The sequence below is a fragment of the Sinocyclocheilus grahami genome, unplaced genomic scaffold (genome assembly GCF_001515645.1).
Source record: "Sinocyclocheilus grahami isolate Dianchi unplaced genomic scaffold, SAMN03320097.WGS_v1.1 scaffold116.1, whole genome shotgun sequence".
NCBI classification, from domain to species: domain Eukaryota; kingdom Metazoa; phylum Chordata; class Actinopteri; order Cypriniformes; family Cyprinidae; genus Sinocyclocheilus; species Sinocyclocheilus grahami.
The window spans coordinates 513179-528404 of NW_015505295.1; the positions used below are offsets into that span (position 1 = coordinate 513179).

At 35.9% G+C, this 15226-nt stretch overlaps 1 protein-coding gene across 2 annotated transcripts; it reads left to right on the forward strand.

Annotated features, from left to right (window-relative positions):
• Positions 1 to 864: 864 nt before the first annotated feature.
• On the forward strand, positions 865 to 13348 carry LOC107589391 (neuronal pentraxin-1-like). 2 transcript variants are annotated; one of them, XM_016277807.1, is made up of 6 exons: positions 865 to 927; positions 4344 to 5382; positions 8085 to 8664; positions 9559 to 9809; positions 10936 to 11115; positions 11188 to 13348. In XM_016277807.1, exons 2-6 carry the CDS (start codon positions 4627 to 4629, stop codon positions 11395 to 11397), a joined length of 1977 nt encoding a protein of 658 aa, XP_016133293.1. In that variant the 5' UTR covers positions 865 to 927; positions 4344 to 4626; the 3' UTR covers positions 11398 to 13348. The 2 variants fall into 2 exon arrangements, with proteins under 2 accessions (XP_016133293.1, XP_016133292.1); XM_016277806.1 differs by having other exon boundaries at positions 887 to 1002.
• The last annotated feature ends 1878 nt before the right edge of the window (positions 13349 to 15226 follow it).

The following is a 15226-nucleotide window of genomic DNA, read 5'->3' on the forward strand; positions in this document are numbered from 1 at the left end:
GGTCACCTGAGCAGAATCTATTATCAGTATGCCATAACAAGACTGAGTGGGGTCAGCAGTGACTTTATAGACTAAGTTTAGCACCTCGGCCAACACAATTAGTGTGAATCGCAAACACAATTAGTGTGGATTATGAAACATACTTACGTACAGTTATGAGAGGGTATGAGAGCTGCTTCTTTCTTTGTGGCTAAATGTTTCATTGGTGCTGAAAACTATGGATTCTCCCATCTGTTACTGTACATATCTGTTATATCTGCATTTTGGAACTAAAACAAAAAATGCCAGAGATAAAATATCACATAAAAAAAACTACAATGCATTAGTGTTTTTGTTAACAAACTAAATCTAATGTAATAAAAATGGAAATAAAGCGGAAGTAAGCCAAAATATAATAATATTAAAAATTACTAAAACTAATACAGAAATAAAAATAAATTAATAAACAAAACTGATAAAAATATCAAATGCACATGATTTAAAAATAATAATTACTCAAACTTAATCTAACATTAAAACTGTACACATAAAATGAAGCCTAATTCAAAATATGAATAAATAGTATACATAAATAATACTAAAATAACACTGCATTGTTTATATGGTATTAAATTGTTTAATTTCAGCTCAGTTCACTCAGTTAGATTATCAGTCTTGTATCCCATAATGGCCTCATGGATCAGTGTTTAGGAATAGGCGATGAGGCAAGTACTTTAGTGGTGTTGCAATTTAGTGTTTTACAAGAAAATACAATCAAAAGAACCCTTAAAGCTACTAAATTTAAAGAGGGCTGATAACAGGAGGGAGGGAAGGATGAATGGGGGGAGTGGAGAGAGTTAAAATTATCCTCCCTAAAGCAAATCCCTCTCAATCTGATCAGTGTGTTTGGAATAGACTAACTGGCCCCAACTCTGTGACTGACTGCAGGTGAGGGATCTTTTTTCTCTCCAGAAAACTAAAAGGCAACTTTCTGATGGAGTTCATTCAAATTTACTTCAGAAGGTATAGTGTTGTTTCGAAAGTGTGATGTAATTGTGGTGTTTTATTGTATGATTATTGTTCGTTCAGCTTTGCACTGCAGATATTATACGTTTGTTCAGCATGAATAGACATGAGTTTTTAGGAAAACTGAAGATATTCTGTTTTTGCTCTCACAAACTTTCCTTTATGGAGAAATACGACATTGACCAGGAATTTTTAAAAAGAGGTTTTAGATTGTGTTAGATGTTGATTATATTGCTCATTTACAATGCATGGCTACACACACCAAATACAGTAAATATAGTTTGGAAATGTCTTTTAGTAGAGGAATGCATGAATATTGTGATGGTATTTGCCTATGAATGGGTTTATGCCTATAAATCACATACGCTGTGGTTTTATAATTGTGTTCTTGTAAAATGAAAACAGAAATCATTTAATTGATTCCTGGTGATCTTTTTCAGCATTTTTTAGTAATGAAAGTATAAACATGCATTTCTAACTGTACTGTTTACTGTTGTTTACAGTTGAAAGCAATATTTTTCTTAAAGCTTACTAGAGGTGCTTGCGATAATGGTTCAGTTTAAAAGCTTGCAAAAGCCTCAGGGTTAGCAATCATCTTTTCTCACTCTATATACTTATCTACAGCACTGTTTTCAACTGCCGTATGTAAATATGTAAGGTTTTTTTGTATATGTAACTGGATGTGTTAATAGATTTAATATGTGGTCAACAAAGGACACATTAACTCATGAAGTACTTTGACCTGATTCATTAGGTGAACAAATCTCAATATGTCTGTTCTAGGGACACCTGTTTATGCTAATGTTGCAAACTCTGAGCAATGCCGTACATGGATGATTATTTTAGGTTTTGGTTACATTTTACACTACAGTGTTCATGTTACTGTAAAATTAGACAAGCAAGTACTGAGTAATACTACCAAACAACATAGAGTAATATGGGTTACATGGACACTCTATGGAAAGTATGAAGTTTTCTAACACTAGAGGGAGTTTAGACTTCCCTCACATTTAAAATAATCTAAACACCAATCTTTTAAGCAACTAGTGATACATACTACTGAGCAGCCAGGAACTCTTGTGGAATATTACAGCTCATTTGACCCGAGTCTCAAGTGCCTGATCTTTGCTGATGTCAACCTGCATGCACCCTCTAATTTTACCCATCACAGATCTCATTTAGTCTTGTTGGTCTCTCAAATGATTCTTGTTTGCAAACAACAATGACATCCATTATGTCATTTTAATTTACATTGGCTGGCTATGGCTGGATTTCATTTTTGCTTCCTGCTATTTTGTATTTGTTTTTGGTCCAAAATAACTTTAATTGTTAATTGCAGAAACCGTTTCCAGAGCAAAACTGCATAAATTTAGTTGCTCCTCTTGGTACACCATTCTTTGGGATTTGAACATTGGTGCACTTTTAACCATTAGTCTACCTTCAGTCCAGACAGTTAACCCTTAGTCTACCTCCAACCATTCATTACTGTACATCTTTTAATGCCTGCATGCACTAAATTCATTTAATAAGGTGAATCAGGTAGGTTATGTAAATATATATGACCCATTTTAATAAGATAACCATGATTTTAGAGCTAATCATGTTTAAAAGTGCATCCATGACACCTGTTTGTGACATGATACAGACAGATTTAAGGAGCTTAGCACCAGTCTACTTCCCTTTATTTAATTATACTCTCAATTAGCCAACAGACTATGAATGATTCAACAGATTCATTTAACTATCAGTACAACACAAGGATTCCATGAGCTCTGTCTAGTTATATGTCTAGAGTGGTGTGCTGTACAGCGTGAGAAACACATTTGGGGTGGAATGGGCAAGCCTCTTAGGAGTCTGCTGGCCACATGTAGAGTGTTTCTGAACTGGCTCATAAACGCCAGACTACGACCCACCGCCACTGACACATGTGATCACGACAGTACTGCAGGAAGAGACTACCTTAAGCATGCCAAGCCAATCCACCATGGCCTTTAAGCCTTCCTAGATCCTATTAGACAGTCAACCTTGTGGACGCAAGAGTAAGAGAGCCCCTTCCTGTGAGGTGGTAGATCCGATGCTTCCAGGTCAAAACTACTTAGATCTTTTAAAAACGTTGCTCCTCTTCAGGCTGTAATACACAAAACAACTTTTAAAATCTGAACTGATTTTAAAATGCTAGGCATCATACACTTACCGACTTTGAAAATAGTCACAGAGGGAAAACTGGCCATCATACACTAATTGCATGAGGCTCACACAATACCAGACTTTAAAGTTTTCCCGATCACAACAGACTCACGCAGAAATGTGTGCCTTGTTGTTAGGAGATGCTTGACAAATGAAAACAATATGTGTTCTTAAATCAGCTCAAAATATCAAACGTGTTTGATATCCTCTGTCTGGATAGTCTGTTACCATCATACACTATGTGATTTTATATGGAATTTGTCAACTTGGATCTGCAGAATGGCTCTGACTTTTTGCAACTATTGTCAGCTTCTCCAGATTGTAAATCGGGGCAAAAATCTGGCCAAGAATTTCTAGCCTTTATTCACATATTTCAAAAAAAAGAATTTAACACTCCGACATTACAATCCCAGCCTATCCCAGTTCTATCTATCTATCTATCTATCTATCTATCTATCTATCTATCTATCTATCTATCTATCTATCTATCTATCTATCTATCTATCTATCTATCTATCTATATATCTATCTATCTATCTATCTGTCTATCTATTTATCTGTCTGTCTGTCCGTCCGTCCGTCCGTCCGTCTATCTATCATTCTGTCTGGCATTTTAGTTTTATGGTGTATGATTTAAAATCTTTGGGGAAAATCTCTTAAACAATGATAAAAAATTTAACAGCGAGCTATGTCACAGTATTTGTCTTGTTTGTTATTGTATTAACTTTATATTGCCCCAGCTAGTGCTTTACTGATGTATTCCCTCTAGTTTTAGTTTGCCATTTTCCCTATGCATCCTTCATTAGCTACCTTTGACTGCAGGCTTTTGAAAATCGCTTGGCTGCTCACATTATTTTGAAAGCCATCTTTCATTGTTTGCATCAAGTTCGTGTAACAGTAATCTGATTACAATAGCCAAGGGGGGTTTTAGCTGTTAGCGCCATTCACCTCAGGGGTGCGTCTGACTCAACAAGTCCATGTTGTTGACTGATCGACTCAGTAACTAGAGCTGAGCTATATGCGATCCCACTACTACACTTTACAAAAAAACATGCTCGTTTGTTTCATTAGAATTATTGTAAATAATCCCAAAAGTGTTTTTCCTTGGAGCACAGCTTCATTCTGACTGAAATCTCTTTTCTAATCTACAGGGATGTGCCTGACAGAATCCGGAAATTAAAGGATTGCTGCTAACTGCCAAACACTGGAAATCCGGTGTGCCAAATATTTCATCAGCCCGGGGCAAAAGAGCGGGCAACGGGTCCTGCTTCTGCTCTGTTTTTTCGACATGTGAGTTTGTACACTGGAATATCTGCACTTGATGGATTTATAACCGTTCACAGTGGATATAACATTCTGCACTCAGAAAAAGTGGTAGACAATGCATTTTCTGGACATTTCTTGTGGATTTATAAATCCACTGATTTTTCTCCCATGACCTCTTTTCATGGTGCGCATCCCACTGCTGTAAAGAAGAAATCGATGATGACGAAAAGCACAAATTATGTCATTATGGCATTGCCTTTCTCAGAACACATGAACTGGGGAGGAATTTTTCGCTCCCACTTTCTTCTTTTTCTCTTATCTTTATTACCCTCAGTTGCAGTTAGTAGTGCGCCAGGTTTGGAATATGATTGGGGAATGCAACCCAAACTTGTTTGCATCCCTATCCCTGCAGATGCAGACCCTAGTTGTTTCACACCAGGTGGGGCTTCGCATGGGACTTCACATGGGCCAAACAGCAATGGGAACGGGAATGGCCATGGGAATGGACATCATGGGCCAGTTAGCGGGCTGCCAAGTAGTCACAGCGGCAGCAGTAGTAGTAGCCGACACGGCATTTCCGATGAGGCCAAAGCCACCATCCTTCACCTGAGGGAGAGCCTTGTGCGACAGAAGGAGACCATCTTGGATCAGCGAGAGACCATTCGGGAACTGACGGCAAAACTGACTCTCTGTGAAAGCTTTGGGAGGGGACACCATGAAGATCATCACGGCCCTTCACAACACAACTCCCAGCATTCCTTACACCACTCTAACGGCCACCATGCTGACCCACACTTCCCTTTAAACGGGCATCGCAGTGACCATCACAGAGGCAAATCTCCATATCTGGGCAAACACGGCTTCTCCCCAGAACAGACAGGAAAAACCCTGCAGGCCCTGAAGGAGAGGCTGGAAAATATTCAGGTGGGAGGGAAACTGAAAGTTAAAGCTTGCACATAATAATAATAACAGTTAATATACTGTCGTTCAAAAGTTTTTTTTAAGTCTCTATGCTCACCAAGGATGCATTTATTTAATCAAAAATACAATGAAAACAGGAATTTTGTGGAAATATTATTACAATGTCAAACAACTGTTTTTTTTTTTTAAATATACAGTAGTCAGCATTTCAAGTGGATCAAAACCTTTCATCAAAGTTGTCCTAAAACATAAAACCAAAATGTGTTCTTGTCTTAGGACAACTTTGATTAACTTTTTTGATCCCCTTCAAATGTTGACTATTATATTTTAAAATGTAATTTATTTCTGTGATCACAAAGTTGAATTTTCAGCATCTATTACGCCAGTCTTCAGTGTCACATGTTTCTTCAGAAATCATTAAAATATGGCGTTTTGCTGCTCAAGAAACATATCTTATTATTAGTAGTCTTGAATACAGTTGTGCTGCTTAATATTTTTGGATTCGTTTTTCCATAAATAGGAAGCACAGTATTTATTTGAAATCTTTTGTAACATTATAAATGTCTTTAATATCACTTTTGATCGGTATAATGCATCTTCGGTAATTAAAAGTAATAATTTCTTTAAAAACAAAAGAAAAACCTGATATTTCCAAGGTTTCCAAATCCTAGTTGGATTTGTTTTTTAGGGGTTATCCTGCATGTCACAGGCTGATCTGTATTCAGGACAACTTCTCAGCACGATATAAGCTCTTTTCTGTTTCTGTTACGTACACTTTGGTGGCTTCCTGTGCCAACAACAGATCATTGAGTACAGTCTTCCATTTAGGCAGCCCAGTCAGGATTTGCTTAATTAGCCATAACCCTTCCCTTGAGAAAGCACATTGGATAAAATGGTACAAATACAAACTAGTTAAATTATAATATGTGTGCTTATTGATTGCAGTCCACTTACAGTGAATCCTTTAAACCAGCTACAATGTGACACTTTCATTGAATACAGTATGCAGTGAAACTAATAGCATGCATTTAAATTCTCCATTTTTAATTGATCTGTAATACACAAGTGAATTGCTGATGACGGGTTTAAAGTTGTGGAAGTGTCTTCAGGTTTGAACTGTGCTTTAGAATATTCTTCCTGTTTCCCATGACCACAAGCTTGATCAGAATTGTTGTTGTCTTGGAGAGGAAGTACATGCACAGCACGCTGGTGACGGCGCTCTGCAATGTGCTAGTTGCTGCCATCTCCAATTAGTCCCATCTGCCTTGATAAGCCATTAAGTGCAGAATGCTGTGGCACTGAGAAAAGCTGGATTTGCTGCGACTAATCAGAGGAAGGAGTGCTAGCATTGAAAGAGGGTCTGTCTTGTGATGTCATAACACTTGTCTGTATACTAATACTCTACCGTTCAAAAGTTTGGATTCGAGAAGGTTTTGAATGTTTTTTAAAGAAGTCCCTTATGCTCACTAATGATGCATTTATTTGATTAAAAAATACTGTAAAAACAGCAATACTGTGAAATATTATTGTGATTTAAAAGAACTGTATTCTTTTTAAAATATATTTAAAAATTTAATTTATTCCTGTGATGGCAAAACTGAATTTTGCTCAACCATTACTCCAGTCTTCAGTGTCACATGACCTTTTAGAAATCATTCTAATATGATATAATTTTTGTTTCAGGTATCTTTGATGAATTGAAGGTTTAAAAACTGTTTATTCTATATATACAAAGATTTTGTAAAATTATAAATTTCTTAATTGTCACTTTTGGTCAATTTAATGTGCCCTTGGCTGAATACAATGGACTACTATTACATATGGACTAACCCAACTTTTGGGTTAAAAATGTAATGTAAAAATTTAACCCAACTGTTGGGTTAGTCCATATTTGACCCAAAGTTGGGTTGGAACAACCCAGCATTTTTTAGAGTGAAGTATTCATTTATTTAAAAAAAAAAAAATTAAATTGATGATTTCAAACTTGTGAACAGTAGTGTATATTGAATGTTAATGGTAAAAAGTTGAATTTTTCTACAATAAACCTTAAAAAAAAAAATGGTGTCCTATGGTTTTGGTGAATTTCATCCATACACTGTAATGTGTATGAATGAATACACGTTACACTAATACACTAAATACACTTTAAATTGATGATTTCAAACTTGTGAACAGTAGTGTATATTGAATGTTAATGGTAAAAAGTTGAATTTTTCTACAATAAACCTTAAAAAAAATGGTGTCCTATGGTTTTGGTGAATTTCATCCATACACTGTAATGTGTATGAATGAATACACGTTACACTAATACACTAAATACACTAAAATGCTGGGTTAAATACAACCCAGTGCTGGGTAAAATAGTGGCAAACCCAGCAATTGGGTTGTTTTGACCCAGCGGTTGGGTTACTACCCAGAAGGTTGGGTTAAACATTTAACCCAACCGCTGGGTCAAAACAGCCCAATTGCTGGGTTTGTCCCTTTTTAACCCAGCGCTGGGTTATATTTAACCCAGCATTTTTTAGAGTGTAATTTTAGCCATAGATTTATCAAATAAAACATTTTAAAACACTGGTCAAGTTCTGTGCAACAATTTAGATAATTTGATCAAATAAGCATGTATTTGCATTGGTTGCAAAAATTGTGTTTAAAATCTTGCAAAAACTGTACACTGTTGTTTATTGTCTTCATTTTTGTTCTTATAGGCAAGAAACTCATCCAGTTCCTATTCAAGTTCATTGAGAGACCTCCTGCAGCGCAAGATCAACGCACTGGAAGAACAGCTCCATCATCACTATGACAGTCATTACGGTCATCATGACAGCCATCACGGATATGGTCATCATGAGGATAACCATGACCATGATAACCACCATAATAACCAGCACAATAACCACCATGAGGACCATCATGATAACCACGACAGCCACCAGGCAAACCATCACGATGACCATCACTCCAGTAACCATCGTAACCACCATTATAGTTATCGCTATGACCGACACACTGACCACCATGATGATCACCACGATGACCACCATGGCAATCACCAAGACAATCATCAAAGTGGCCATGATGATCATCATGACAGCCACCACAACAGCAACCACCATGATGATGACCATCATAATGGACACCATGATGATGGACACCATGGAAATGATGATCATGTTCATCATCCACTAACCTCATTCAAACCACCTGGGTCTAGAGCACCTGTCCGTGGAGCCATCAACAAACTAGATGCAGTGCTGAGTAACCTACACCACAAAACTCCAGAACAAGGTGATATGTCCTAAAAGTAGTACAAAATAGAACTGAATTAACTCAACCTTATCAAATTACCATTTTCTTAAATAGGACGACCGTTAGGGCAGTATTCTTTTAATATAACATGATGCTTCATAAATCATTCTAATATGCTGATAAACTTTCGCTCAATTATTGTCAGTTATTACTGGTGGTCAACTATTAATAAGTCAGGTTCTTATTATTATAATAAGGTTTTGCTGCATATTTTGAGAAAACCATGATATATTTCTTACAGAATTATTTGATAAATAGAAATTTATTTGAAATGTTTTTTGTAGCTTTGGAAATCACATTACACTCAACTTTGATCAATAATCGTGAATAAGATATGTTTTTTAATAATTTTTTTTTTTTATCGAACTTTCCCACAAATTAATTTCCCCAGTTCCCACAAAAACAAACAAATAAACAAACACTGGTTAGCATAATGGTCATAGATAGATAGATAGATAGATAGATAGATAGATAGATAGATAGATAGATAGATAGATAGATTGATTGATTGATTGATTGATTGATTGATTGATTGGGTCGTGTACATTCTGGCCATGAAAGCTAATACCTAAAATTATAATTTATTTAAAGTTTAAATACCTTTAATCTATTTTTATTATTATTCATTGTCTGATTATAATTTATGTTTGATTTAGAGTAGAGCTAAAATATTGTCTTATTTTTTGTGCTCCTGGAACATATTTGAGATCTGAATGGGTTAAATGTGAACACTGCAAAGAGTTTAGGTAGATAGTCTGCTTCCAGGAGATCTGAGTCTCCAACTGTCTTTTAGGATTTCAGTGGAGCTTTTAGATGTTATGCTGCCTAGAAATGCAATCCCGTTTCACAGTTTCTTATTTCCTTCTCTAACAGGACCAAATAAGAAGCCCAAGAATCCTGACGCTTTTCAGATTGGCTTCCCGATGCGCACCAACTACATGTATGGGCGAATCAAGCGCACCCTTTTGAGCGAGATCTTTGCCCTCACAGTCTGTCTTTGGTTGAAAGGGGGCTCAGGTCCTGGGATCGGAACCCCGTTCTCCTACTCTGTCCCGGGTCAGGCCAACGAGCTTGTCCTGATTGAATGGGGCAACAATCCTATGGAGCTGCTGGTGAATGACAAGGTAAAGAAATCATCCAATTATAAAACAGGGATTGCATAACGATTGCTCTAGATTTATTAAACACGGGCAATCAAAAACATTTTAGCTTGGAAGTGTATTTAAATGGATACAATCGAACATGTCATAACATTAGACAAAACATTTGTAATCAAATGCACTGTGGTAAAATGCTAGACCTCACAGTTAGGAAAAGGGATCACCAGACTTACCCTGATATTGCCCTTGTCCTGCCCTTGCAACAGTCTGCAAATCTCTCTCTTCCTCTTGGCTTCTCAGCCATTTGCATCATCCTGCCTAATTAGTTAATGGCTTATCCGTGGTTGACGTGTGAATACATTCTACAGTTTTTTTTAAAAACCGAAACAATACAGACCTCTTTCCTCAATGACTGTTTACTTGCTGTCAACTAAACTGTTTACAACTATTGCTGGCATGCTGCTACAGCATAATAAGTCTACAGCTAATAAACACGGTTTGTCAGTGCATAGACTACATTTTCACAAGGTTACTTTGTTATGATATAAAAGCAAACTATAAACATTTAATCAGAAGTAAAAGTTTAATGCTTTGTTTCAATGATTTGTATATTACCATTTTACAAATCCTTTTTTTTTTTTTTTTTTACCATTTATACATTTGTAAATGACCAAATTCTGCTTCCTCCATGTAAATTTTTCATTGTCTTTTTTCTTTCTTTCTTTTTTTCTAAAATATTCTATTACTCTATTATATATTCTATTATTATTGTTGTATAGAGAAACTGTTGGAATTATTCAGTTAATGAGTGAGCTGTCTGAATGATTCAAACTGAATCACAAACTATAATTTAGATCATTATGCAAATCAATTTGTTTAAAAGAGTCAACACAAAGTTATTACTATTATTCACTATTATTCAAAAATGAATTGGGCATTGCTAGTTCTTTTACAGAAAGTTATTCATATTATTCACAGTTATTCATAAATGAATTAGGCATTGCTAGTTCTTTTTTAGGCCTGGGGCAAAGCCAAGCAGTATATATATGCAAAAGTGTGTAAGACAGAATTCAATATACTATATTTACAAAACATTTTACATTTTGTTAGATATACTATAAAGATATACTCTGTTTGTGCCCTCTTGCAGGCAGTTACTCTTCCTCTTTCTCTGACGGACAGTAAATGGCACCACCTTTGTATAACGTGGTCCACACGTGACGGTATGTGGGAGGCTTATCTGGACGGTGTGAAAAGGGGCTCTGGAGAGAATCTGTCCCCGTGGCATCCCATTAAACCAGGAGGAGTCTTCATCCTCGGACAGGAGCAGGTATGTCTCACAGAATCAAAATCATCATAATTAAAACACGTGCATGCTAACTTGCGACTCTCTTCTACCCAGGACACTCTGGGTGGCCGTTTCGATGCCACACAGTCTTTTGTGGGCGAGATGTCAGATCTGCAGCTGTGGTCGCGTGTGCTCACCTCCACCGAGATCTACAACCAAGCGTCCTGCTCCAGCCACCTCACCGGTGACGTCATCACCTGGAGCGAGTCCATGGTGGAACTTCACGGAGGTGTCACAAAGTATCCGTTCGACCCGTGTCATTAGGGATCTGACCAAACAGAGCCTGATTCCCCACACCTCTGCTTAACCTACAGCCGGAAAGGTGGAGAATTCTGAATCCAGATGGAAAGGCTGAGGAGAAGGCCTCGGACTGCAGCCGCTCCTTCAAGATAATAGGATTCCAAACAGGTCTACATAGGCCTCGGACATTTAACTAAGCACTTTATTAGTTTACGTGTCTAAGAGTTACATACTACATATCGATAAGCACTTAGGATGTCAACAGGCTGGTTGAACTCCGTTCCGTGTTTCAAATCACTTTCAAACACTAATGGAAGAACTTCAGTATGCTGAACGTGCAAAACACTCCACAACAACAATTAATAACAGTTGGCATGTACTATCAAAAAAAGGCGGGACAATGTGGTCTATTTTTATTAAGTGAAATACAGATTTGAAATACATCTTCTTTTTTTTTTTGGTTGCTTTGACACATTTGTATTCACTCTAGGCAGCATGGGGGCAGCAGTGAGTTTTAAAGGCCTACTTCATTATTACATTTCATTTATGCTGCTTTTTTTAAGCCAGAACTTCAGTAGTTTATAACCTGAGGTGCTCTTTTAGTCTTGCAAATCAAGAATAAGTTATGCTGGAGAAGAAATAAAATTATTTTTTTAATGTATATAAATTTGTATTACAGAAAGCCAGAAAATGTGCATGCATCATGTTTGAGCATATAAAATGTGTATGATTGCAGTTTTGTATTGCATTAGAAGACTCGAAGTGTTGGAAAAGATGGAATTTTTTCATATGTATACAAGATGACAAGTGTTGTCTGTGGGAAGGCGGGCCGCTGTTATGGGTTTATATACAGTACGCACATGCCAGAAAACTAGGAGCTAAACGAAAACAGTGAGGTGTCCATGGAAACAGCTTAAAAGGGGATTTAAGAGTCTATCTGTCTATCTCTCCCTCCTTTTGATAATACATAATGCACTTTTTTGTGTTTAAACATGCACTTATAGCTTAAGAAACTGTGTCTAGAGTACGTGTCACTGTGAATAACATTGCAAATGTTATTCCTTGAAATGTTTTGTAAATGGTTACATGCATGTGTTGTAGACATTTGTTTTGAGGGCAAGTGAAAACCAATGAGGAGGCAATGAACAGATTTTTTGTTTGATTATGGAATGATTAACTTAAGTACAATATTGTTGTACGTATTTTAATTACAGTAACACTTACAGTATATACATTGTTTTGTGTCATGTGGGGCTATGAAAAAACATTCTTTTAATTTATGCAGTTTTTCTGTTTACTAATTTTTTTTATGATAACTGCAATTTAATATAATTCAAAACCAACATGTCCTAAGAGGCGATTTAGTGAAAGGTGATAAAAGGGATAAAAATCATCTCATCTTTATAAATGTAGAGAGTTTTGGCCCTAACCAACCACAGCAGGACATTTTGTGGATTACATACTGTATGCAAGTTTCCTGCTTGCTGTGAAATTTCATTGGTCTAAAAACCATATCGCGTTCCTTTAGGACATGTGTTATTCTGGGCAAAAACTCTCAGAATTCATACCTCCAGCAGTTTATTAAAATGCTACTTCTTAGTGTTATGAATTTAACCTATAATCTGGAAGCATTTTTAGATTATGCATTTTCACTATTAAAACCCATTGATTGTTTTGTTGAACTTTTTGACTAGATGGCCAAATGTACACACAGAGATAGCCTGAATTGTTATGTTTTTTTCGTCTTCTTATCGAATGGACTCTTTACAGATTTACCAGTTAGATAATCTTCAAACCTGACTGGTCAGATTTATGTATGCATGCATTTGTATGCATTTGCTTGTGTGTGTTTAAAATAGACTGCATAAATCAACTGTTAAAACCGCTTAACCTCGCCTTTGGTAAATATCTGTATCCAAATGCACTTAGTTTTTTCTGTTATCTTTGTTCTCTCTCTCTCTCTCTCTCTCTAATATAATTTATGTATATAGCATATATACTGTATGTGTATATCCTATTTTTACTCACTATTAACAATATGTTTGGGCATGTCTTTAATGCCTTTAAGCCAAAATGTACACGCTTAACTTGAGACAAGCATGTATTTATTTATTTTAAAATAAAGTAATGATTTTCAACTAATCAAAGTATGTCTTTGACATGGATTTAATAAAATGTCAGTCGATTGCATTTCTGGGCTCGCCAGTTTAAAACAAATTATGCCAAAGGCACATATTGTAACCATATAATGATGAAACCATGTTTATATGGTTATAATATATTTATTTTTGTTTTAAACGGCTCTGGTTTGATGTGGCCAAAAAAGGGAGATTGCTTAGATGAAATTGTCCTTCTTCCGCATAAATTAACCATGCCAGCCAATCAGCTTTCAGTATCACATTAGTGCGTCGTCACCTGTGTTTGAAGCATCAAGTGAAGAAAAACGTTTAGACTTAACCAAAATATCGATGAAATCCAAATAGATTAATCATCTGAAAACAAGTGAAACTGAACCACAGGGTCATATAAGAGTGTATGGAGTTTTTCTGCACACAGGTAAGTAGAGGTGAAATGTGGCTCTCCGTTTATTTAGGCTATGAATGTTTACACAGGTTACAGTATGTATAAGAAGTTGCGACATTGTTACGCTGACTATTTCATCAGGGATATATTATTTGTGTAGCTACATGAACATATATAAGGAAATATATAAAAATGTTGAAAAATCTTGTAAAGTTCCTCACGTACCTGTTTTTAAATTCAGTAGTCGAAGTGCAAATTGCGGCATGTTGTAACTTTGGCACCACTTTGATGTACTTCAAATGTAGGGCAGACATTAAGTATATTTTTTATATATTAAATCTTTCGGTAACACTATAGAATAATGGTCCGTTGTTAACAAGTAACTATGCAGGAAGTAATAGGCAGTACTACATTAACACTTAACTTAATACTATTAACTAATAGAGAAGCGAGATTAACTAAGCAGTAAGTAGTAGCAAATTTAGGACAAAGGTAGTTCCTTATTAGATATTTGATAATTACTAAAAATATATATCCTCATTGAGAACTACTTGCGAACTATGACCAGTTAATAAAGAATAACCAATTAATTACTAATCACAACAGTAACGTCTTAAAAGTGAACAATTGGGTTCTTTGTGGAAACTAATTTATGAATATGATATCCCCCAAATAAGTCGGCTACAGGTTGAAATTGTGATTACTACGCTTAATAATGATGTTCTCTTGACAAAAACAATTCACATCCTTAATGAAGGCATCGACTGCATTTACATTGTGTTAAGCACAAAACCGCATATTCCAGATCACAGTGTCTGGTAAAATATCACTAGTGCCTCACACAAATGTATGTGTCAGATATAAAATATGTTAAATAACTTATTAAATTACTTAGTAATTACTGAGGGGTTAACGTGTTTTTCACTTTAAAATAATAATCCAGATCACTAGTAGTTCCTGCAGGCTGACAAGGTAATGCTTGAGTAATTAGTGAGAGGCTAATGTATTTTTCACTTTAAAGCTAAAGTGCTACTAAGGAAATACTAGTGATCTGGACCATTATTTTAAAGTGAAAAACACCTTAACCACTCAGTATTTAACATATTTTATATCTGACACATACATTTGTGTGAGGCACTAGGGATACATTGATACTGAACTGACACAAAGCAGAGATCATAATTGTGAACTAATTCAATCATGAGCTTGTCAGCATCACTTCTTAATTATTAACATTTTTAAGTGAATTTTCATTTTTATTATTATTCTATGTTTAACTTTGAACATCCATCCTTTGGTAAGAGTAGTACTCACAATTTCAACCTGTAGC